Genomic DNA, 25,266 nt, shown 5'->3' with positions numbered 1-25,266 from the left:
AATACAAAGTACACACATAAAGACTGAAACATCTAAATGTATCAAGATTAAAAACTTTTCAGAGGCAGCTTCGTGTTTCAGGTTTAGCATAGCCTTTTTTTTTTTTTTTTTTTTTTTTTTTAGGCAAATTCTCACTATATTGCCTAGTCTGGCCTTGAACTCCTTGGCTCAAGAGAGAGATCCCCCTGCTTCAGCTTCCTGAGTAGCTGGTATGAGAAATACAAAGTCTGGTGGTCCACTTTCAGAATATAGAATTCAGCCTTAATTGGATCCAATTGTAGCCATTTTAATTATAGCCCTTCCCTTTTGCCTGCCCTAATTTTAAAATTAGCCAATCGCAGAGATTGTACCTTTGAGTCTGCCAATAAGGGTGAAGGGCAGTGCTGTTAGGTATATAAACCAGGGGACTGCCGCCCAGGTGTGCTTGCTAGCCAGGTTCTGTAGCATGCCCTTGTGTCAGAAGTAAATGCCTTGACTGCCTACTTTCCAGCACAGGTGTTTGATTTCTTGGGCACCTTAGTATATCTAACACTGGAACTGTAGGTGCACCACTATTCCTGGCATATTGTTAAAAACAAAAACCTCAGAGAATTGAATTTGAGTCATGACATCCAGCTACATGCTGAAGTTGGGCAAAATTTTCCTGGTGCTGTACATGCACGCATGTGTGTGGGTGTGCAAGAAAGACACAGAGAGACAGAACCGTGTGTTTAAACACAGCATCATGGGCTGGGTGTAGAGCCAGTAATCTTTGGACTCAGTATCCCTTCCTGGCTGGATTGGGAGGAAAGTGGGAGATACAACTAAAGGCTGGGAGAGACAGGGAGGTCAAGCCTGGAGAATAACAGACCCCCACTTGGTCAAGAACTCTGCCCCACAGCTGGCCATTATTGCTAAGCCTCGGCCAGGAGAAATGCCGTCTCTTTCAGCTCCATCTCCCATCTGCGTCTGCATGCCTTTTCTGTTACAGGGCCTCCACAAACCCGGGCCTTTCCAGGCCTTCTCAGCCTGGGGTCTCCACGTGTTGTGTTCTTTGTTTTTGTTTTTCCTGTAATGGGGATTGACACAAAGGCAGTGTACCACCAAACTATATCCTCAGCCCTTTTTGAAAGTTTTGAGACAATTCTCACTAAGTTGCCCAGGCTGGCCTTGAACCTCCCATCTCAGCCTTACAAGCTGGTAGGATTGCAGGCATATGCTACCACACCTGTGTTTGCCATCTCCTGTGCTAGGGATGGAACCCAGGGCCTTGTATATGTTAAGCAGGTGCTCTACCGCTGAGCTATACCCCAAGTCCTATCATCCTTCTTTTGACTGCTACCCTCTGACTGTAGGGTCAAGTGGCAGCTTCCTTGGCAGAATGAGACACTCTTTAGCCCTTAGACCTCCTTATTTTAACCATTGCACTCATCACACTCATAGTAACTGTCTATTTGCTGTCTCTTGCCCCAAGGTCCATGTGTTGTGGCTCACACTCACCTCTATCGCCCCTTTCCTACTACGCAGGTCCCACATATGTAGGTCCCACACCCGTATGCACTGGTCCAGGTCTGGGTCTTCACAAAACAGCCTACAGATGCCTGGTTCTCATCCCAAAGCAAATTTGGATTACATCACCCAACTCAAAGTGCTTCCCTAGCTGACCAACTTTCACCTTTGCAACTTCAGTTAGCAGCCCTCAAGGCCTTGTGTGCAATGAGGGCTATTAGGACAATTAGAAAAACTTCAGGTGCTGTAGTCGGCATCAAAGTTAAGCAAGCTGCTCTTAAGGAAATTGGTGGAACCCAGTTTAGCAGGTAATATCCTTCCTCCCCTAAACACTGAGCACCATGTGTCAGACCTGTGCTGGGCCTTCAGTAAAAGGAAATTGCCTAGATTCTTTCTCTGGCCACAGGCTCTGGCCATGTTCTCCTGTATTCTCTGATTCCAGTAGTGTGCAGCTGAATGTTTAGCAACTGACTTCCTGGAAGAGGAAGCGGGGGTCGGTGTGGAAGGGTGGAAGGAAAGAAGGAAATCAGTCAGTCCTGAGTTCTGGAGTTTGCCAGCTTCCATGATGTATATATTCCCATCATGGTTGATTTCAAGCCACCAATACTCACTGAAAATGTGGTGTAGCAGCTTTGTGGACAAAGGTAAGGAAGAAGGGCAAGTAAGCCATTTGTGGACAGTAGGTAAGGAAGAAGAGCAAGTAAGCCATTAAAGGAATGGGAGAAAGAGGGGGAGAGGGAGCATTCAGTAGAGTAGGTCCCCACTTACTCATATTTTATTTTCTGTATTTGCAATTACTCAGGGTCAATCAAGATCTGAAAATATTAAAGTTTCAGAAATAAATAATTCATAGTTTAGAAAAAAATGTGGCGTAGCACACCATTATAAGGTACCCCCTTCTGTACAGATACAATAGACAAAAATAATTCCAAGAACTTAGTAGTAAAACGTAGCAAAATAATTAGTAATCAACTTTGAATATTTTGTTTTTAATGCAACTTATTAAATTGTAGGTTTATCTAATTTAATTTTTAATGGCAACATATAAGTGTGGATTTTTAATTTTTTTTTGTAGCGCTGGGGATGAACCCGGGGCCTCGTTCATGCTAGGCAAGCGCTCTATCACATCTCCAGTCCCCGCAAATAATGTTTGGAACATGCATCTTGCAAGATGCCTGAGAAATGAACCATCAGCTCCAGCGCCTCCGTGCACCAGCTCAGGCACGGCTGTCACTCGGTTCGCGATGGCGCTCACCTCCCTATCCCAATGGGCACCAGAGATGGAGGACGAGGCTGAGGCTGGAGCGACAGACGTGCCCGCGGCCGAGGGAAGACCGCGGAACCCAGCCGCCCGGCCTCTCCCTGGGTTTTAGGAGAGTCCTGGCGCCGCGCGGGGTAGAGTCCTAGGGCGTCGTGCGTCAGCAGTCAGCACGAGCTCAACCCGCGTTCAGAACCGGATGTTTCCTGGCTGCGCTCACCCCCAGCCCGCGCAGGCGCACCCCGGCTGCGGTAACAGCCTCTAACCGGCAGCCTCTGCGGCCGGAAGTTGGCCAGCCTTCCCGGCATTCCTAGCGCAGTGACCGCACTTCCGCTGGCTGGGGAAGCAGAGCAAGTCCAGACATGAATTGGTTGAAGTTATTTAGTTTATGTTTTTCCCCCATACCGAGCCCAGCCGGATTAATGAGGCAGGAGTGATCACCTGAGTCACCCCGAGGTGGCAACTCCAGGGGAGATGTAGGGGAAGGTCCCCAGGCTTCTGGTGGAGTTGGCCTGAGGGAGAAAAGCTGGGGTTTGCAGGAGGAAGCCTGGCTTCTCCACCCGGATCTTCCTCCAACTCTGTGCGTGACCTCGGGCAGAGTATTTGATGCCTGGGCCTTGTGCCTTCGGAGACTGCTTCTTCCCTGACCGCCCATTTCTGTTTCTTGTTGGCTGTGTCTGTACCCTTGTCAAATGCTGGCTCCCTGAAAACGCCATCAAAACAACCAGCGATAAGAAAGATGATTTTTTTTCCTCCCAAGAGATGGCACTTTACTGGAAAAGTCTCAGAATGGAAGTGTGGAGAACAAAATTGGGGTACTGAGGCCTGGGAGTCTGGTCCTTTGTTGCAAGTCCCAGTTAGGGTTAGGATGGTGTTAGTTTAGTATTAAACACCTCCAGTAGTTTAGAGTTGTTGGTCACTAGTTCTTTAATATTGGTGGTCATATTGAGGAAAGGACCTGGAAGAGTCTTGGAGCTTTGTTTGCTGTTGCCTGTTGGAAAGTCGTATGTTTAGGTGGATTTTCCAAAACTTAGTAAGTAAGCTTATTTGCAGTTTTTGTCTTCCTGGACAAGTGTTTCCTGGAATGACAAAGTCAGACGATACAGTCATATTATTTTGCTTCAACCAGTGTGAGTTGGAGTTCTCTATTTGCATCCAGAGGCATCCTGTTATGGTTTCTCTTGTGTAAAATGAGGATCAATACGATGGGGAGGAGCTGGATATACAATGAGAGCATGTTGTTTGCAGTCTTTTGGTACTACAGCAAAGTAGGGCTTACAAAAAGTTCTGAGTCCCCCAAACTACTCTCAAATAGGAAAAGGAGCTGTCAAGTGGGAATGACTAGGTGTTTATTAAGTTTCTTACAAACAGCTATGTCTGCTAGTCAACTGCAACACAAAACATACAAGTGCATTGTGTCTTCTCCTAAACTTCGGAGAATACAGGCAACTTTGTGTTGGTAAAACTAAAAACACTTCAGGCTTTTTGAGATCTTTAATATGGCCCTATGAAGTTTGAATCCTGGCCTTCCTGCCACCAATCATGTGAACTGGGGCCAACTCCTCCCTCTATGAACTCATGTCTTCATATGTACAGCAAGGATTATGATGAAGTGAGCTGGTGTGTTGAATACAGCAGTCAGCAGTTGTTTGAACAGAAGCCCAAATGATCCTGGGTGTAGTTTCAGCCCTGCAAACTGGATCTGGGACAAGAAACCCTGCAAGAGACATGTATCCATAGGAAGCAACTTTGAAAGGACTCAGAGGGTTATCAGATGGGAAGAAACAAGAGAAATAAGGATGATGTTAGCCACTATCCCAACCCAGGGAGTCTGGAACTCAGTTCCTGCACTGAGCTGAATATTTAGCAGTCAGTTCTTTATAGGCATAAAGCAATGACAACAACCCTGGAAGCCATCCGTCTCAACTGGCATTACTGTAATTACTGTTTTGGGGGAAGTCTAGTGGAGGGACTGAAACAACTGGGCAGTAAGGGGCATCTAGGGGGCTGGGGAAGTAACTTTTAACCAACTCATGGTTGAAATACTCTTAGGCCCCATTAGATCAATGACTGAAAATCTGCTGTGCTTGGAGGAGCATGGGGCTACCAGGAGTGGGGCAAATGTACTTGGCAGACAGTTCCATGTAGATAAGGCATGAGTGAGGGATCCATTCTGATCAGGGTACCTCTCTAAGTACTCCTGGCCCTGGTACCTGAAGTCTGGCACCTACAGGTGAAGTCTGGTGTCTACAGGTGAAGTCTGATGTATACCAGTGGAAAGTTAGAACTGTGCCCTCTTGTGGAACTTTGCTAGGGTTTCAAGACCTCCTATCTTTTGCACTTGGGGAAATCCTTCTCCTTACCATTTCTGGCTGAGGTACTTCCTGTTTCCTCTCATCCTTAAACCAGTTCTCTTCTTTTTCACATCAGATGTTGAGACCACATAATTAGCAACTGAAAAATTACTTCATGTTGCCTCAAGGGCAAGAAAGTATGAAACTTCAAACTCCACCAGTATGTAAGGAGAAATATTTGCATGCTTGCTATTTTTTCTATGATAAAAGAAGGAAGAAAAATCACCCAATCCTTAGCATAATTCAATTACATAATTAGATGTGGATAGATAGATAGATAGATATACATGTCATCAAAGGCTGCAAATAAATTCATAACCTTTGACCTGTTTCCCTTCTAGGAATCTAACTTGAGGAAGTAATTAGAGATGCTTTCAAAGATTTTGGAAGAAGATGGTTTTGTTGCTTTATATACAACAGTAAAAGGAATGAATGTCCAGTTTCAGAGTAAATGGGTTTGAGTATCACATATGATACATTATGTGATGAAATATTATATAAACATTAACAATCATGTTATGAATGAATAGTTTGTTGACATGGGAATATGCCAAAATATGTTAAATTTCAAAAGCAAATTTTAGAAAAGAAACAATATGCAGAGATTGACCTCAAATTTGGAATCCTCCTGCCTCACCTCCTGAGTCACTGGGATTACAAGTGTGTTCCATGGTGCCCAATGCAGTGGGATCTCTTTTTTTTAAGTATTTTTTTTAGTTGTCAATAGCCATTTATTTATTTATACATGGTGCTGAGAATTGAACACAGTGCCTCATACATACTAGGCAAGCGCTCTACCACTGAGCCACAATCCCAGGCCCACTCACAATGTGATCTTAACACAAAAAGAAAAATATATAATCTATAACTTGTTTTATTAATTAAGTAAAAATTTATAAACTGTTTCATTGAATTAACACAATTAGGGAACCATAATGTGCCGGAAACTAGGATATAAAAGTAAGCTGTTAAAAGTATAGTCTTCAAAAAGATAAAAGTATTACTTTTAAGTAGGAATAAAATAAACATGAGCCAAATATTTTAATTCTGCCTGTATTCCCTGCAATTTAGGAGTTTTGAGACAGGAGGATTGCAAGTGTTAGAAATACCTAGGTGCTTCAAGAAATCAAATGTATTCAAAAGTGGGTGAGCAAAGCAAACTTTTACTTCTACCAGAAGGTGTGCTAGAGAACCTGGCTGTCAAGGTGCCTGGACAGGCAGTCCACTTATTTACACACCTAATTCAGCACTGCCCTTCACCCTGATTAGCCAATCTACAGGATTGGATAATTTTAAAACTGGAGCTGGCAAAGAGAAGGGCTATAATTAAAATATTATAATTTGATCCAATTAAGACTGAATACTTTCTTCTGAAGATGGACCACCAGACAGTATGTCTCCCACAAGTTCAAGGCCAGCCCCAGCAATTTAATAAGACCCTAAGCAACTCAGACCCTGTCTCTAAATTAAAATATAAAAAGGGCTAGGGATGTGACTCAGTGGTAAAGTACCCCTGGATTCAATCCTCAGTACAAAAAAATTAATTCATTAATGATGAGTGAGGAAATTAGTAAGATGTTGAGACTGGTCTAAAAGATAATCTATAGAAATATAACACCCATAGGGGAAACTGGGAATGCTGAAATCAATTTATTAATGGATGCAAAATTGGTTCGCAGTAAGAGCAACAAAATATGATGTTTGGGATCACCTTTACTACAAGATGGAGGGGAAAATCTGTTTGTAAAATAGCCCAGTCAAAGACAAAGGCACAAAGGACCCCATATATCAGATAACACTAAAGGATCTGCCAGATGATGCTTGGCATTTCTTTGAAAGGACACCTAACTCCTCCTTTGCCCATTTCAAAATTGTTCACAATATTTCCTAAGACACAAGATCCTAATGAAGCCTATGGTCTACTAAGCCAGTCCAATAAAAAAAAGCACATTATAAAAACTTTAATAATAGGACTGGGGATGTGGCTCAAGCGGTAGCGCGCTCGCCTGACATGCGTGTGGCCTGGGTTCGATTCTCAGCACCACATACAAAACAAAGATGTTGTGTCTGCTGAAAACTAAAAAATAAATATTAAAATTATCTCTAAAAAAAACTTTAATAATAAATGAAGAGGTTGGGGCTGGGATTGTGGCTCAGTGGTAGAGCATTTGCCTGGCACGGGCGGGACCCGGGTTCGATCTCAGCACCACATACAAAGATGTTGTGTCCGCCAAAAAATAAATATTAAAAAATTCTCTCTCTCTCTCTTAAAAAAATAATAAAATAAAGGCATTGTGTTGTGTCCATCTACAAAAAAAGATATCCCCTCTCTCTCCTCCCCCACTCTTTCAAAATAAATAAATAAATAAATGAAGAGGCTACAGTTAAAGGACAATTTCTTTTCAAGAAAGGCAAAATTATGACTTTATCAATTAATGAGAAAACCAGTTAAGGTATTGCAGCATCTTCAGAGGAGGGCTTAAGCTGGGTACAATGGCACACACCTGTAATCTCAGTTACTTGGGAGGCTGAAACAGAAGGATCACAAGTTTGAGGCCAGACTTGGCAACTCAGGAAGACACTCTCAAAATTAAAAAAAGAGTGGTGGTATGGCTCAGTGGTAGAACACCCTTGGATTCTATCCTCAGTACCATGTTTGAAAAAAAAATGGGACTCAAGCAGTACCTGCTTATTGTCAGACACAGATGACAGATGAACTTGCCAACAGATACAAAACTAATGTCACCCACTGATAAACCCAGCCTAATTAATTCCCTCCTAAGATCAGGAGCCATCTTATCAAAAGTTATAAAAGATTCATTTCTGTTTTCTGTAAAATATTAGGATTTCTATTTGGCCTGGCTGTATTTTGATATTTTCAACTTGCTTGGAATGCCTGCCTGTGCCTTGAACTCACCCATGCCTGGCTTTCTCTGACCAAACAACAACCCTCTCTGAAACCTTAATGGCACTTCATAAATTCTTTTTTTTTTTTAAGATATTGATGGACCTTTTTATTTCATTCATTTATATGTGGTGCTGAGAATCGAACCCAGTGCCTCACACATGCTAGGCAAGTGCTCTACCACTGAGCCACAACTCCAGCCCGCACTTCATAAATTCTTATGTCAGGATCTAAATTTACTCCCTAAGTGCTGAACCATTTAGACCATTAATCTACTACCTACCTTTGTGTTATGCTTGTCAAAATCCTGTTATCTGTAAGTTCTCTAGACACCTCCCTTTTTACAAATTTTTGTGCTATAAAATTGCGTTTCTAGAGAGCTGGAGCACTGTCCTCTAACCCAAGGATTTCGGGAGAGACATCCCAGCCAGTCAGAATTTCAAGCTTGCTTTAATTTGATTTAAAATTGGAGACGGTGGTCTTTTCTTTGTGTCGTGGTTTAACACCACTATGGACAGTTTTCATTTATGTGAACAAGAGTTGTTTGCTCTGCTGTTTTTTGCAGTTCACTTGTGTCTCTGTGCTCCTTGTTTGTGTCTAACACCTCTAATCAGAGAAAAGCACTCACAGCTTCCCTGGAGGATCAGCAACCTCCTGAGAGGATTTCCAGTAATTTCGTAGAGTAATTTCAGTAATTTCCCTACAGGGACAAGTAAAAGAATGAAAGAAAGGATGTCACTTTAAGTCCTGAGGAGACTTTGCCAGTTCTGAACAAGAGCCTTCCAGATAGATGAGATGGCCCAGTGTGGCAAAGGCCTTGGGTGGAAAGGGGCTTAGAGAAAACAGAGGGCCAGTGTAGCTGCAGAGGATGAGCCGGGAGCAGTGGTATTTTGAAAGCAGAGCCCTCCACAGTGCAGATGGCTCAGAGCCTGCCTTGTGCCAAGGACATACAGCTGAGTTTGACTCTCCTTCTAAGAGTGTGGGCAGCCAGTCTGAAAGAATTCGCATACTTCCCATGATCAGGGAAGCTCTGTGGGTCACTTTTTTAGTGACTTGGATATTGCCCCGATCCTCGAAGTAGCAGAATGTGTCTTCAGACGTAGGCATATAGCCCCATGGATTCAGCCACGCTCATCTGTTCCTTTGTGATATTACCCTTTTGCTCTGTTTGGGATAGGATGTTCCATGGAAACGTCCTTTGTGTGTCCCCTTCTCTTGCTCTGCCTTTGGGTGTGGCCTTCCTAGATGTCAGTCAACCTGCTGACAGCAGACATCACAAAGCTAGACTCAGCCCCCTGAAACTTGACCCTTTGCCTCATTTGAGTGGCTTCTCCTCAATAAAAGGGTTCAACATGTGCTCTCTTTTTCTGCAGACCCTTAAGGTAAGAAAAGCCATCACAGGACCCCAAAGATGAAGGTATCTTTGTCTCTTGTGTGGTTATTTTGTGCAGCCCAGTTCCTCTGGAGTGACCCTGAGTGTTTTAGTGAGGAACGCTACACCATAGCAGCGAGAGATGTGAGTTTTCAGTTAGGAAGTGCTGAATCTCATTTATACTGTTATGCATCTTTCAGTGCTGTTGGGGGGGGGGGCAGGGGAGCAAGGGGACAGGCAGGCAGTCAGGACCCTGTTGCACTGTGGGAAATATTTTCTTTTCTTTTTCATTTTTTTTTTTTTTTTTTTTTGGTACTGGGGACTGAACCACTAAATTGCTATGGCTGGCTTGGACTCACAATACTCCTGCCTCAGCCTCCTGAGCTGCTGGGATTACAGGTATGCGCCACCATGCCCACCTGGCTGGTGGTGTGTGAAATTGTTGATGGGTCTGTGCACATGGAAAGTGCCTGATCCGGACTGGGGCTGTGGCTCAGTGGTAGAGCACTCACCTAGCATGAGCGAGGCCCTGGGTTTGATCCTCAGCTCCATATAAAAATAAATAAAATAAAGGTATATATGTGTCCAACTATAGCTAAAAAATAAATATTTTTTAAAAAAAGGAAAGTGTCTGATCCTCTAGCTTGTTCAGAGCCCAAAAAATCATGTTGTGGTTGGATGAATGTGGATGGGAAGGAGAGGATCAAGGATGACCCCTCACTAAGACTTGAACGATTGGGAGAGCCGTGGAAGTCCAAGAGAATGACTGCGTTGAGAACTTTCTAGATCACTATTTTAGAGACCTCTTGAAAGTTAAAGTCCCCAGTGCCCAGATCATGGCTTGAAGAACAGCTGTGGGAGTAGAAGTGGGGGGGCTGTGCTTCCTCCTGTGCACACAGGGGTGACCCAACTGCAAAACAGCTTCCCCACACACCTGCATCTCTCCACCCCAGAACCGGCTCCTGGTTGGAGGAACGAGCCACACTCTGGCCCAGAGCTGCTCATTAGCAGCAATTAGCAGAGTCACCCATTTCCCTGGAGGGAAGAGGGGGAGGAGGAACGTGGTGGGAAGTGAATCCCCACCCTGTGGGGGTGGCCTGAGCTGGTTTCTCCAAGCTTCCTCTTCGGCAGGCATGATGTGGCAGCCCAGGTCACCAAGGGCTAGGTCACGGCATCCCCAAAGACAGGGACCTGCAGATCTCAGCTCTGTACACAATTCACCTCTGGAATTAGATTGGGGCCCCTCACTCTCTACCAACCCCTCGGCCATGGCTAACCCTGCGTAGTCAGCCACTTCTTTGCACATGTCAGACACTCTGAAGTGGGGAGACAGCCCTGGGACATGACCTCTGATCTCAGAACTTGAAGGTCCTGCCCCCTTTCCTCTGAGTCAGAATGAGTCTCCAGGAGCAAGAGTTGCTGCTCAAGCTGGCCAAGTGAACCCATGAGGCAGTGCCTCCTGCAAGCCCATTCCCTCTGGGCCACTTCCCCAGCTACCCCAAGATCCCTTTAGGCCATCCTGGCTCTGCCCTTGTCATTCCCAACCTAGAGGAAACTCTGCTTCCTGGTGGCCAAGGAAGCTCACTCCTTGCAGGTGAAGTTCTCAGTGTTATGTGGAGGGGAGGTTCTCAGATCTTAGGTAGAAGGGAGAGAGGAGTGCTTGGCTGATAGACCAGTGCCAGCACATGCTGGAGATGGCTGGTTAGGACTCAGGGCTGAGCTGGTGTGTGGTTAACAGTGGGCTTGGGGGGCAGGCGCAGGGCTTAGCCTTTTGTGTAGCTTTTGCTAATTTCTGTCCCACATGACTGAGGTCAAGGTGCTAGGGTGGTGTTGACAACTCACAATCTGCAAAAATATTTGAAAACTTAACTCAGCTCTTACTAGCCAGTAAAGCCAGTGTTAAAATCCTGTTTTGCAAACATGTCATTCTAAAGGGGATTAGACAAGCAAAGGGGTCTCCAAGCACACTTCAACAAGTAAGTTAGCCAGCCACTAGGAGGAGATTCCCAGCAAGAAATGGTACCCCTAGAAAGGGGAACCCTAGAAAGACTCAAGCTGGGTTGCAGGTGAGGGTTCTGGGGCAGAATGGATGGTACACGATGTTTCTACGGGAGGGCTGGCCACCCTTTTCTCCAGATTGCCAGCCTAGGCCAATGGGTGTTTTCCCATGAGAACAACAAAAGTCAACATGGAAAGGTGATTAACTTTATAGAAATCCAGGGTACAGCCAACTTTTCTGAAAGAGAACATTTTAAACAACCTAGAAGAGCACTCTAAGAAAAGAAGAGAAACTCTGGGGGAAGCTGCCATAGAAAAGAGATGGAGCAAGCTGGGAACTGGGGCACCTGCCTGTGACCCCAGCCTCTCAGGAGGCTGAGGCAGGAGAACTGCAAGTTGGAGGCTATCTTCAACAACTTGGAGAGACCCTGTTTTCAAAATAAAGAATTAAAAGGGCTGGGGATGGAGCTCAGTGATAGACACCTAGGTTCTATCCCCAGTTCTGCAAAAAAAAAAAAAAAAAAAAAAAAAGCAAAAGAGAGGGAACTGTATGGGGTAGTGGAGGTAAGAACAACGGAGAGCCACACAAACTCACTCTTTCTTTGTCACAGAAGTCATCTGCAGATCTGATAATTCAGAGTCAGGAATTATCACCTGGCTCCTGGAAGTCCAGCTTTCAGATGAGCCCTGCATTTAGAAAGTGTGGACTGGTAGCTGTTGGTGTTGAGGGAGGGCTCTGCAGAGGGGTCCTTGAGTGGAGAGAAAGGAAGGTTGGGCAGGGAGGGAGATGCTCAACCTCCATCTGAAGGAAATGCTAGGAAAGAAAGCGAGGCCGTTATAAGATGGGGAAAACCTGACTCCACAGAATTTTGATGGTAGACTGTCCTGAGGGGGGGCTACTTCCTGTAGAGGAACCTGGGGGGGGGACACCAAGAGCACACAGTACAGCATTGGAGGTGGGGAGGGTGAAGGAAAGGATACCGCGGGTGTGTGACATGAGGCCTCCCCCCCACCTCTCTGGGGACTTCTGGAGAGCCACGGAGCCACACAGACTCCAGGACATGGCCCAGGTTCTCATGGAAATCGAGGAGGATAAGAGCTTTGGAGCAGAACTGGAAAGGCTTTGGGGAGCCTGGGGGAGGCAAGGGACAGCGTGAGATCCAGGAGCATCCCCGAATGGGACTCCTACCCAGGGCTGGGCTGGAGCCCAGCTGGATCCAAGTCTCTAAGAGGCAGGGAAGCCGAGTGACATGCAGCTTCCCAAGACACTGCAGAGTGTGATTAGGTGGGAGGAGTGCCATCCCAGGGGAAGGTGGCAGCTGGTGAGTAGTGTCACCTCACTGGGTGATTCAGAGTCTCTGGAGCCACCCAGGCCAGGCTCCTGGAAACCACGCCTGCTCCAGGACAAGCCAGCCCCTGCTGGGCCTGCTTTCAGCTGCACGTCATCAGCCCCTCACCCAAGCACGGCAGCGCAGTTGTGCTGACCAGTCCTGTTCACAAACAGGTAAACTGAGGCCCAGGTTGGAGGAAGGAGCGAAGTAGAATGACCCAAGGAAGGGTGAGCGTCTGCTCCTGCCCACGCCCTGCCTCGAAAAGCAGGGTCAAAAACCCAGCACCCCTGGGGGCCAGTGTGGACCCAGGGCAGTGGCCTGAGTCACAGAGCAGAGAGGGCGGGGACGCCGCCACAGTCAAGGGCAACAGAGACCCGGGGGAAGGGGTCCAGAGCTGCCAATGTATCAGGGAAAACTGGGAATCCAGATTCTTTCACTTTTTCAGTTGTGGTAAAATGTATGTAACATCCGGTTCACCATTTGAACCTCTTTAAGTGACAGCTCAGTGGCAGTGAGCAGCCATCACCACGTCCACTCCAGACATTCTCATCACCCCAGGCTGAAGCTGTGTCCCCACCCCTTCTCCCCAGGCCCTTGGCATGCACCATGCTCCTTTCCATAGGTCTGACTCTCCAGGGCCTCACACAGGGTATGTCTGACTTACTTGTTTTGGGCACTGGGGATTGAATGTGCTACCACCAAGCTGCATTCCCAGCCATTTTTATCTTTTATATTGACCCAGGGCCTCTCTAAGTTGCTGAGGCTGGCCTTAAACTTTCAGCCTCTTGCCCCTAGAGAAGATCTAGAATTGACCCCTGCCATGACCCCCACTATTCCCCTCCCCTTCCCATGCACCACCTCTCCTGGGCCTGACGATTCTGGCTTCATCCTGGGCCTCTGCCGCTGCCAGCTGCAGGGATCTTAGTCTCTGCTCAGAGCTGTGGTTGCCCCAGGTCTCTCAGGGTGTCAAAGGCCTTTAGCTTCCAGCTGGCTTTCCCCTCTACACCTCACCTGCCATTTACTCCCAGTCCCCTGGGGGCTCCCCACCCTGCCACATCCCTTTCTCTGTTTTGGTTTTCCCCATAGATCTTATTGTCTATTAGGACTAAATGATTTACATACTTTTAAAAATAGCTTTATTTATTTATTATTTTATGTGGTGCTGAGAATTGAACCCAATGCCTCACATGTGCTAGGCAACTACTCTACCACTGAGCCACAACTCAGACCAATTTACATATTTTTTAAATTATCAATATTATTCAAAATCCACATCATGGGGGTTTGTTCACTGTGGTGTCTGTAGCACTTAGAGTCCAGTATGCATTAGGTGCTCAGCAATGCTTGTTGATTGACTCAATGAAGGCAGGGACACTGCCCTGATTTCTTATTGCCCAGGGCTTAGCAAGATCTCTGGCAGGAGTAGGTGATGCCTGGTTGCTTTTGGTTGGAAAATGAATAGATACCCCTGTTCATAATGTGTCCCTTGACTCCTAGGCATATATCTGAACCGCCTCCACTGGTGAGTCACCTCTCTGGTCTGTGCATCACCAGCACCAGCTGTGCTAGCATGTAAATGTCCCTGCAGCTGTATCAGTCATCAACACCTCAGTGCAAGCTGATCAGCGGCCCTGAGACCAGACTGGTAGGGACATGGGGTGTGGGTGGCATGAGTGGGCAGCTCATCCATCTCTTGCACAGGCAAATCAATGCCCACCCAGGATGCCTGCGTGGGTCTAGCACACGGTGGCACTCAGTAAATATTTTGTTGAATGGAGGTTGAATCATGCCAGAGTCCCCACCCCCAGGCCTTCAGGGACTCTGCTGTCCACACCCTGGGAATCGGGAACCGGTCTCTGGGGCTCTTTCCCAGGACGTGTGCCATGAAGTCTTCATTAGCATCTTCTGGCTTCCACAGGGCCTTCTCCTTGGGCCTCTTCTTGACCACCCCAAGGATAGCAACACTTGGGCTTGTCCTGCCCTTGGGTCTCCAGGGCAGTAAGCCAGGTCTTTGGAAAGGCAGGAAGAACTGGAATGGAGAAGAAATGGGGAGGGTCAAGGGGAAAAGAGGTGGAGAGGCAGGAGGCTAGAGCCATCAGTGCCCAGATACCCCTAGAGTCACGCCTTTCATGCTCATTTATTCACTCAATGAACACCCCAGTGAGACCCAATGTGCACAGGGACCAGCTTGAGGAGCCTCCCATTCCCCCAGCACAGTGTATAGTGTGGCTCCAGGGCCCCTCTGTCCCACGGCCGTGCCCACCTGAGACACCTCCCTTCGTTACTCATTGCCTCCTCCCACCTGGGAAGACGTGAGCTTCCTGTGGCAGCACCTGTGTCTTCTTCCCATCCCCCGTCCTGGTGCCCGGCTAAGGCCTGGCAGACAGCAGGTGCCCAAATGTCTGTCAAGTGAGTTTGTTTCAGGGGGAGCAGCTGGAGGAGTGCAGGGCCCAGGGGGCCAGGGTAGGGCAGAGAGGAAGCAAGTGCCCCCATAGCATTTCTGTTCTGCTGGGGAGGGTGCCCAGAGAAACGGCTTCCCCTCTGCCACTCCACATGGTCATTCTCCTATAGTGACCCCTGAATCCTGGGGCAGAGTCATGTACCCCCAGGGGCTCCTGTGGCCCTAGTCCCAGGCAATTCTTTGGTGGGCCAGGGCAGGGCCCTCTCTCTGCCATGTCTGTCTGCAGATCGGCCATGAGCTGCCTCAGCCCTCCTGACCGCAGTGCAGCGAGCATGGAGAGAACAGGGTGACCGTCCTCTTGCTACCCAATGCCTGCAGGCAGGCCCCACCAGACCCACCGTGCCAGCTGGGTTTTGCTGCCACCCTGACCCCTAAGAGACTGAGAAGGTGGGCAGCACAGGGGCTCTACCAGGGCAGGCTGTGCAGCTTCTGAGGGAGCCTGGCTTGCCCCAGGTTCTCTGACCTGGGCTATCTTGCCTTCCCTCACCAGCCACGGCTCTCCAGAACCTCTGTCCAATCTCCCCTTCTCTTAGAGTGATGTCCTCTCCCTGTCCCCATGCTCTGTGGGGCAATAATGTCTGTTCTGCAGGCTCCCGTGTCAGCAGCCTCTCTTCTGGGAAGGCTTTGCTGACCACAGTCGGGCCAGGCACCTCCTCTGGGCTCCCAACATCCCCCTGCCCAGCCGTAGGACCCTGTGCAATAATAATAACACTCTGCCCATGGGACCCTGCCCCCAAGTCCAGTCCCAACAGCCTGTTTCCACCACTTACCCACCAGCTGGGACCTGGGGCAGATCACACAACTCCCCAGGCTGCCTCAGTTTCTGTCTGCAGGATGGGGATGGAGAAGGAATTCGAGGTGGCATGAGGCCGCCCGCGGTGCATGAGACATGGTGGCATCAGTGCCATCCCTCTCTCCTGCCATGGCGAGGGCCCAACCTTGAAGGGCAGGGAAGGATAGAGACATACTCATCTCTCTAGGGGAGGACAGGACATCTGTCCCTGCTTGGGGTAGAGGGTGTCACAAGTGCAGGGTGTTGATTGGGAGGATGCACTGCCCCAATCTTGTCCCAGGTGGCTGCCACCAGGCAGAAGTAGATCAAGTCCACCCCAACCAGGGCTTCCCACAGACCAGCCCCACAGCCTTTTGAACCCTGCAGGGGTCCCAGGACATGGGGGTGGCAGACTCCAGTAGTCCCAGTCCTTCCCTCTTGGGCTGGCCTGACCCAGGTGGCCACTGGCTCTTCCCCTTCCTGGGAGTCCTGGTGAGAAGTGAGTTCTTCCTGGCAACCCAGTGACAGGGCTGAACCCCTCCAGCAGGGACAACAGGAAGGCAGCCTCGGGGATCTCTCGGACAGCAGCCAAGAGGCCACTGTGTTCCGCCACTCTGACCTGAGTCACAGCTTTCCGGGAAGTGGGCTAACGGGATTCCAGAGCCCTGGGTAGGACTAGGTCTCTGGGCTGAGTCACAGCAGCTGGGGCCCCTGGAGGCGGGAACCGTTAGTGAGCTGGGCCCTCCCCTTGACAGCCCAGGCCAAGGCCACCATGCCCTGAGGCTCCCCAACACCCTGCACCCAGACTTTTGCCATGCTGGACCCAGCCCTTCCCCATGCTGGACCCATGTTCAATGCTGTGAGGACACTTCCTCACCTGGACAGTCAATGTCAAGACCACAGCCTGGACCTCTGGGCCCAGGTCCCTTCACCTGCCCCTCCAGACTTCATCACTGACACCCGGGAGCCTGGGCCCCAGCCCACCCATCGAGGCCTGAGGTAGAGCCCCCAGCCCCGGGTAACGGCTGTTTCCTCCCTGCAGCACCGCCTCCTCTGTGACCCACAGACTAAGCCACGGGGACAGGTCCAACAGCATTCCACCTCCCAAGATAAAACCTGGGCAACCTGCAGGGGACCCAACACACTTCAGCCACCCGCCCTGCCTGTCCCAACCAGCACAGCCCTCACATCCCTTGCCGCCACCATCTGGCTGGGCCTCCACCCCTACTGGCCATGGAGGTTTCCAGACCTCCCCCAGCCCTGGGAGGGGGCTGTCTCAGGACCCTGACCACTCTGTTGCTTCTGGTTTCCACAGGTGAGTCCCGAGGACTGCTGCTCCTCCCCCTCCTCTCTGTGCCAGGCTCCCCTCCTGCCTCCCTGGGACTCAGCAGCTTCCTGCCAGACTTGCCTGGAATCTGGCCCCTACTTTTCTCTCTCTTGTTCCTCCTCTCCTCGTCTTCCTCTTTCTACCCCTTCCCCTCTCCTCCCTCTCTCTGACATGTCATCATTTTTGATACCAGGGGTTGAATCCAGGGATGCTTCACCACAGAGCCACATCCCAGCCCTTTTTATTTTTTTATTTTGAGACAGGATCTCTCGAAGTTGCTTAGGGCCTCACTAAGTTGCTGAGGCTGGCCTCACATTTGCAATCCTCCTGCCTTAGCCTCCCAAGTGGCTGGGATTACAGGCATGCACCTCTCTGCCCAGCTCTGGCATCTATGTAACTGCTCTGAACCTCACTTTCCTCAGCAGCTGTGAGGATTACATGAAGGTGCAGGGTGGCGGGCACTCAGAGTGCTTCCCTCTTGTGGGTGATTATCTCCCCCTCTTCATCTTCACCGTCTTCATCTCCTTCCCCTTGTCTTTCTCATCTCCCCATTACTCCTCCATGGCTTACATTTGGGGTCAGCTCCACATGTTCCTGGGGTAGGATGTCAGAGGGGAGGGCCCTGAGGACAGCCCCATCCAGGCTCCGTGGGGCTCAGGGAAGAAGCCTGGGGCACCCATGGTTCTGAGTCCTGAGCCTCCCTTTCCTCTCTTACCCTTCCTTCCCTGGCAGTGGACAGAGCAGGAGGGAGGATGAGGCCACCCCTGTACAGTGGGGCCTGAGCTCTGTCTGCCCCAGTCCCAGAAAGTACCCCTTGGGGGCTGGAGGGGCCCTGGGAACGAGCCTGCTTGAGAGGATGGGGGCTCCCCTGGCACTGCCCTGACTCCCTCTTTTTCTTACCCTCAGCCACCACCCTCAATGCCACCAAGATTCCTGGTGAGTGTGAGCTGACGTGCTGAAGGGGAGGAATGGGTGTCTGTGTGTCCGTCTGTGTGGGGCAGGTCAGAAGGCAACCTGGGGTAAGAGGGGGACGGAGCTAGAGGAGAAGGCAGGCAGCGAAGAGAGTGGGAGGTGGAGGAGAAGGAGCCTGAGCAGTGGGGAAAGGGGCCAGAGTCCAAGGGGACAGAGGGGCCCAGGGGCACAGCTGAGTGGGCGGGAGGGAGGCGAGTAGCAGAAGTAGCCTCAGAGGGCAGGGGGAGGGCACAGCTTGCTGGCACAGGCCGAGGATGCGGTGGCAGACTATGGGCAGGGAAGACAACTAGAGATGGCGGAAAACTCCACCCTCCTTTACCAGTGTCCCCAGACTGCGGGAAGCCCCAACAGCTGAACCGAATCGTGGGTGGCCAGGACAGTATGGATGCTGAGTGGCCCTGGGTTGTGAGCATCCAGAAGAACGGCACCCACCACTGTGCAGGCTCCCTGCTCACCAACCGCTGGGTGGTCACTGCAGCCCACTGTTTCAAGGGGTATGTATGGCCAGCTCATCCAGAACCCACGCTGGGTTCAGACCCAAGGCTCCCCATCCTACCCCTGTCCCCAGGCTTCTGTCTGATCTGCTGCCCTTCAGTGGAAACCCTCCCTCTGCCCAGATGCCTCTCAGGGCCTTCTACCCCTGCCCTCTTCCCAGGCGTCCCCTCCTGGACCCTTCCTGGCTGATCCAACCCCCCTTTCTTTGCAGCAATCTGAACAAGCCATCCCTGTTCTCAGTGCTGCTGGGGGCCTGGCAGTTGGAGAACCCTGGCCCTCGGTCTCAGGATGTGGGTATCGCCTGGGTGCTGCCCCACCCTGGGTACTCCTGGAAGGATGGGACCCGTGCAGATATTGCCCTGGTGCGCCTTGAACACTCCATCCAGTTCTCTGAGCGAATCCTGCCCATCTGCCTACCTGATTCTTCTGTCCATTTCCCTCCGAACACCGACTGCTGGATTGCAGGCTGGGGGAGCGTCCACGAAGGAGGTGTGGCTCCTCCCCACCCATGGGGGGCCCAGGGCATTGGGAACAGTGGGTGGCAGGCACTCAAAGACACACTACCAGGAGGAGTAGGAGTGGAGGCCAGGGCACAGCATCACAGAGACAAGAGCTGTGTTTCAAGACAATAGCCAGATCAGAAAAGCGATTCACTGACACAGAAATGGCAGGAAGGGGGCGTAGGGGGCCAGGCTGGATTCAGGGTGAAATGAAAACCACCCTGAGCTTGCAAAGCCAGAGCAGGCACCCTGGTGGCAGCATGCCACAAGTGCAGGCAAATTCCAGGAGGAGAGGCAGTCTCCAGTAAGTCTGCAGGTTTAGAAAGTCACAAAGCAGACGAACTAGAGCAAGAGGCAGAGGTAAGCAAGAGAAAGACAGATGACAGGTAGACAGAGCCCAGGCCAAGAAAAAGGAACCCAGGCAGAAATGAGAGATGAGAGATGTGGGGAGGGCTGGAAGACAGACAGAGACCACCAGGACAAAGCGGGAGGAAAGTGGGACCCTACCAGAGTCCAGAAAAATGATGAGAAATGACATCAGCTCGTGCATTTGGGGACTCTCCCCAACTCTGAGGTTGCAGCCTCCCCATGGGTCTGTAAACCAATTCTAGGCAGAGTGTGGGGCTCCCTGAGAGGCTGATGACAGTAAGCGTGGATGGGGGCACCTCTGAGCCTTACTCTAGTAGTCACACAGCACCAAGTAGTGCCAGAGACGGGAACCAGCAGGGCTGCCCTGTGAGCATCAGAGGACTTATTAAAGATGAAGAATCTGACTGGGGGGCAGTGGTGCATGCCTGTAATCCCAGCAGCTTGGAGCTGAAGCAGGAGGATCATGAGTTCAAAGCCAGCCTCAACAACTTATTGAGGCGCTAAGCAACTCAGTGAGACCCTGTCTCTAAATACAAAAAAAGGCTGGGGATGTAGCTCAGTGGTAGCATGTGTGAGGCCCTGAGGTCAATCCCCATCAGTAGAGCTGATCTGTGGGCCCTTGAGAAGGGAATGGTGGGAACCTGCCCCTTGAGGAGACAAGTGGGAGGGGAACCTGGCCGACTCTATCCTCCTGTCCCCAGTGCCCCTGCCACGCCCTCAGATCCTGCAGAAGCTGAAGGTGCCCATCATTCATTCGGACATCTGCAGCCGCCTGTACTGGCGCGGCGTGGGGCAGGAGACCATCACCGAGGACATGCTGTGCGCTGGTTACCTGGAAGGGGAGCGGGATGCCTGTCTGGTGAGTGCCCACCCCTGCGGCCCTGGCTAGGAGGGGCGAGTGCCCACCCAGGGCAGGATTCAGTGTCCGTGCGCTTCCAACCCCACACCTCTGCCTAGGCCCCCTCCCCAGTCCCTATGCAGCCGCTCAGCCTGGCCGGGCTATGCATGGACTGTGCACACAATTGCGCCCCCTCACTCTTAGGAACTTGCTTTCTGAGGGGGACCCCAGGGCCAGCTCCAGCTCCAGCTCCGCGGTGGCATGGAGGATGGCAGGGTGTGCAATGGCCTGGAGCTTGGCCGGCTTGAGGCCCGCTTGCGGCACCTCTCCTGCCGCCCACGTTGCCCGTGGGACGACTCACTTCCTCCTTCTGGTCCTCAGTTTTGTCACCTGCAAAACAGAAATAACGAGGCCCCGTCCCTCACCATCTGTGGTTTAGAAGGCACTGCACACAGTGCTTCTCCCTTCAAGTGGGTCTGGAAGGCGTGCCCGCCTGGGTCTGCCCCCCCGCCTGCCCTTTGTGGGTCCCTAACCTTTCTTCTCCCCACAGGGCGACTCTGGCGGCCCCCTGATGTGCCAGGTGGACGGCTCCTGGCTGCTGGCGGGAATTATCAGCTGGGGCGAGGGCTGCGCGGAGCGCAACCGGCCGGGCGTCTACACCAGTCTCCCTGCCCACAGTTCCTGGGTGGAGAGGGTAGTGCAAGGGGTGCAGTTCCGCGGGCGCTCGCCGGGTAGCGGGGCCCGCAGGGAGCCGAGCGCGGATTTCCCAGCTGCTGGGCGCTCCTAGGGCGCTGGCACAAGTCGGGTGGAGTCTGGAGACCCGCGGCAGCCGGCGGCTTCCTGCGTTGTAAATAAGCCATCTACCTCTGGGGGGCGCTCGCGGCCGGCGCGGGAGGGCTAGCCACGCCCACCGCGCCAGGCTCCGCCCCCGGGCCGCCAGCGTCCTCTGTATATACTGTTAATGGTTTTTACAGTTGTTTGTAACTCTGCCCACATATTTATTCTTCCAGTTTCAATAAATTATTTATTGTCCAGTTCCAGTTTTTCTCCATGTATGAGGACACTGGGAAACAAGGGTCCGGGTGAGGTTAAAAAGAGGGGAGGCCGGTGCGAATTTGTACTTGGCTTGGCTACCCCGGGCTTAAGGTGACCCCTGGTTTCCCACTAGGGCTCAACATCTGACCCCTGACCTTCGACCATCGCCCTTTCACCGGGAGCGGAGGAAGGTGGTGGGAGGTTGCGGCGGGAAGACCTGGCTGTGCTGGGGGAGGTCAGGGTGGGCTCTGGTCTGCACCGGCTGGATTTCCAGAACCATCCTGTGTAACAAACCCTCCGTATCTGAAGTCGTGTTCCCTCCCGCTCCAGGCCAACTTCCCTCCCATCTCTCCACCTCAGGGCTCAGGGAGCCCCTGGTTGCCAGGGCTGGGCTTGGAGCAGTGTCCAGGTCAGCCAGCATCAGGGCTCGGTCTCCTGGGACGCACAGGGATGGGCCGGCCGCTCCTCCCTGCCAGGAGCCAACTCCTACAATGACTCACTGCTGATTGTACAGACCCTCCCTGCCAAGCACGGAGCAAAACAGGAGGCAGCTGGCCTCTAAGCTCTGTGGGCACCAGGGCTGGATCACCTCACCTGTCCCTGCAGAGGGCTGGGGTTGATGGTGAGCCAGGCTGTGCGGCCCTGCCTGGCTTCTCTCTCAGCCCTACAGAGGTGCCACTCCCCGCCTTGGGCCCAGTTCCTATAATGGTGACCATGCAGTGAAGTGAGGATGCCCCAGGGGGTTGCAGGTAGGTTTCGGGGAGCATGTGAGCTCCTAGTAGTTGCGTGCCAGAGATTCACCCCAAACCAAGCCCAGAAAGCAACCAGCTCCAACATGCTGTGACGATGATACAGAGTGTTTCCATCCAGGATGACCCAGGAGTGACAAGTCTTTGAGGAGGCAGTGCAGGTGTGTGACAGGTGTGTCAGGTGTGTGTGTGGCCTTTGTCCAGAGTACAGTTCTAAAATATTTGTTCATATTGTTTTGATTGCCTTTATGTTATTATCAAAAACAATAAATGCTGTGGGGTTGTTTTCACTAAACAAACAAACAGAATCGGCCTCCATCATCTGGGAAGCAGCCTGGTGACACAGGTGCTCCAGGTCACAGAGCTGGTCCTGGCACAGCCCCTCCCCTAGGTGACCTAGAGCGCTCTTTGCCCATAACTGCCCCTTACCCTCCCCTCTAGCCTCTGGCCTCCCTTCTGGGCCACCTTCTGTTGCCCCTCTGCTGTTGCTGCCCCCTTTGCCAGGCCCTGCGTACCCTCCCTCATTGCCCCTCTTCTCTAATTCCCTCCCCTCTACTGCTCTGTCCTGGCTCTCGTCCTCTCACCCTGCACCCACTTCTGTCCTCCTGTGTCTCTTGCTTCTCCCCTCTCCCTCTGAGCCTCTGTTTCCCCCAGGCCTGCCTGCCTCCTCTCCACCCCCTACACCTACTTCTCCCAGTGGGGTCCTTACAGAAGCACCTGAGAAGGCCCCACTGAGCTGCCTGCCACTGGGTGGCAGGATGCTCTGATAAGTTGGGGATTTCTCTGGGTTGGGAGGTGAGCTTCCAGGTGGCCCTTCAGCCTGAGGGGAACTTGTGTGCCCTCCTTGCTGGTTCTTGGGGGCTCAGGGCCTGAGGAGCAGGCTGGGGTGTGGAGTTGGAGCAGCTCTTGGCTCCCAAGGGCACCAGGACTTCCCGTGACTTCTCTCAACATGGGGTTGTCCAAGAGTGGCCCTAGGCCCTGCAGGGTCTGACCAGTTCCTGCAGCTCCTGTTGTTGAGGGAGCTTTCTATGGGGGACTCTGCCGGTGCACAGCATGTACACCTGCTCAGAGGGTCAACCTTGTCCCAGGGTGGCTGGTCGTACTGGCTCAACATTGCATACTAGCCCTGTGCTCCTTGGCTGGAGCCTAGCCCCAGAGAAGCATGGCCCAAACATGGCCCACTTGGCCCACCAACACCACCTGCCTCTGGGGTTGCAGACAGAGACCTTTGGGCCTGGCAGTCTTCTCCAGAGGAAATTCCATGGGTCCAGCTGGCTGTGGGTCCCTGGTGGGCCAATACACTCACCCTGGGCTCCTGGGCAGAGGTGGGACTGGTCTTTACTCCCAGCCCTGGAGGGCTCTCCTGGCTTCCTCAAGGGCAGGTGGGGACTTCTGGCCTTGGTGACAAATGTCATTATAGTAGGGACTGCCTTGGCTGCAGGCTGTGAGGTCTGACTACTCTTCCTCACCCATCTTTCCCCCTAGGCCTGGGACCTCCTAACTCTTCTCCACTCTGTATCCAGAACAAGGGTTTAAAAACACAAGTTTAAACACATGTTTAACCACACGACTTCCCCAGTGGCAGGCTAGGACAACACCCATTCCAATCCTTCTCGCTTCCTCCATCTTGGAGATCGGGATAGCTAAATGCTCACTACAACAGCTGCCTATCTGCCCGTGTAGCCACAGGGCCGTGGGTGGTTTCTTAGGAAGGTGTAGAGAGCTGCCCTGGATGCAGACCTTCAAGTTCTGATGCCCGGGGCACTGACCAATTATTGCCTTCAGACTGGCACAATAGTGCCAGGTCTTGGCAGTAACTTGGGATAGCAAGGCGTGGCTCCAGGTGTAGACGTCGCCCGTGGGGGTTGAGCTACACTCACCTCTTCCTTTATAATCCCACCCCTTTGCCCTTTTTAGGATAGAATGTTCCATGGAACCTCTTCTTGTATGTTCCCTATATAAGAATAAAGAATTATGGTGGCTCTCTCTTTCCAAGCACACTTAAGGTCGCAGAGCCCTCTCTGGATTATTGAAAAGGTAATTCTGTGTGGTTGCCTGCTTTCTTTGTCATTTTCTTGAGTTACTGGAATGGTCAGACTTTGTGAAACCAGCATTAGATCACTAGCTAGGATAGATGGCGACAGGAAGGCTTTATATTCTCCTGATAAAAAGGACATGTTCCCCACCTTCCTCCTTCCTTTAGCCTCGGATGCAGTTTCAATGCTTAAACCTCAAGTTGACAGGTTAGTGGCAGTGGACAAAGATTCCGAAGCCACAGTCTGCTTCCATCAGGTTTCTTGTCTGCTTTAAGCCATTGTTGATCGGCTTTCTTTTACTTGTAGCTAAATGCATTCATAATTGACATACCTGCCTCAAACCCTCTATTTTAGAATAGTTTTAGATTTGCAGAAGTGTTTTTTCTTACTTTTTTCCAGAATGCTCTTCTTGTTATCATAGATGCAGTATATTTTATTTCATCTGCGCAAATAATAAATAAGTTACCTGAATGATGAAGGCTTTGAGATCCTACAGTCAGTTCCAGGTGTCCCAAGGTTTTATTCCACATTTTTCAAAGAACATGTCTTTTCTTCCTGTCCTGGAGCAGGTCAATGTGGCTGCCAAGAATGGCACCCAGAGGAGTCTTACTGGTAACCTGGTGGTGGTCTTCTTATGAGCCTACCAGTGTCCTTGCCAAGGGTGCTATGTCCCCAGGTTTCCCTGGACTGACACTGCTAGTCCTGGCTGGACTGCATGGGTTTCACACGGTGGTGGAGGCAATGGCATTTCATGGCTCCAAGCCACACATGTGGTCACTTGTGCCCAGGATGTGGGACTTGCAGTAGTATTGTAGAGTCCGACTTCCTGTGAGCAGCTGCAAGCCACCATGCACAGACAGTGGGGCAAGCATCAGCTTTGACGGCATGGCTGTCTCAGTCCACACGGGGCGGGGGGGGGGGGGCAAGCGTTTTCTTGGGACAAACCTACTTTGCTTGTTCCTCTGCTTCCCAACCTCCAGCCGTGGGCGCCATCAGTGCATGGCTG

At 51.1% G+C, this 25,266-nt stretch overlaps 1 protein-coding gene across 1 annotated transcript; it reads left to right on the top strand.

Moving 5' to 3' along the window:
- The first annotated feature begins 16,121 nt into the window (after window positions 1-16,121).
- Window positions 16,122-21,268, top strand: PRSS22 (serine protease 22). The gene is made up of 6 exons (XM_081297485.1): window positions 16,122-17,254; window positions 18,173-18,202; window positions 18,561-18,732; window positions 18,945-19,222; window positions 20,304-20,461; window positions 20,991-21,268. The coding sequence occupies exons 1-6, from the start codon at window positions 17,173-17,175 to the stop codon at window positions 21,225-21,227; spliced, it is 957 nt and encodes a 318-aa protein (XP_081153611.1). The 5' UTR covers window positions 16,122-17,172; the 3' UTR covers window positions 21,228-21,268.
- The last annotated feature ends 3,998 nt before the right edge of the window (window positions 21,269-25,266 follow it).

This window comes from Spermophilus citellus, assembly GCF_964194105.1.
Source record: "Spermophilus citellus genome assembly, chromosome: 6".
NCBI lineage: Eukaryota > Metazoa > Chordata > Mammalia > Rodentia > Sciuridae > Spermophilus > Spermophilus citellus.
Note: the sequence above shows the minus strand (reverse complement) of the source record. Positions and strands in the feature narration are given on the sequence as shown.

Bases quoted from the DNA above. Each gene is read 5' to 3' on its own strand.
- PRSS22 (XM_081297485.1), top strand. From the start codon at position 17,173: ATGGAGGTTTCCAGACCTCCCCCAGCCCTGGGAGGGGGCTGTCTCAGG. The intron at 19,223-20,303 runs GTGTGGCTCCTC...TCCTGTCCCCAG, and splicing joins GGGGAGCGTCCACGAAGGAG to TGCCCCTGCCACGCCCTCAG. The intron at 20,462-20,990 runs GTGAGTGCCCAC...TTCTCCCCACAG, and splicing joins GGGAGCGGGATGCCTGTCTG to GGCGACTCTGGCGGCCCCCT.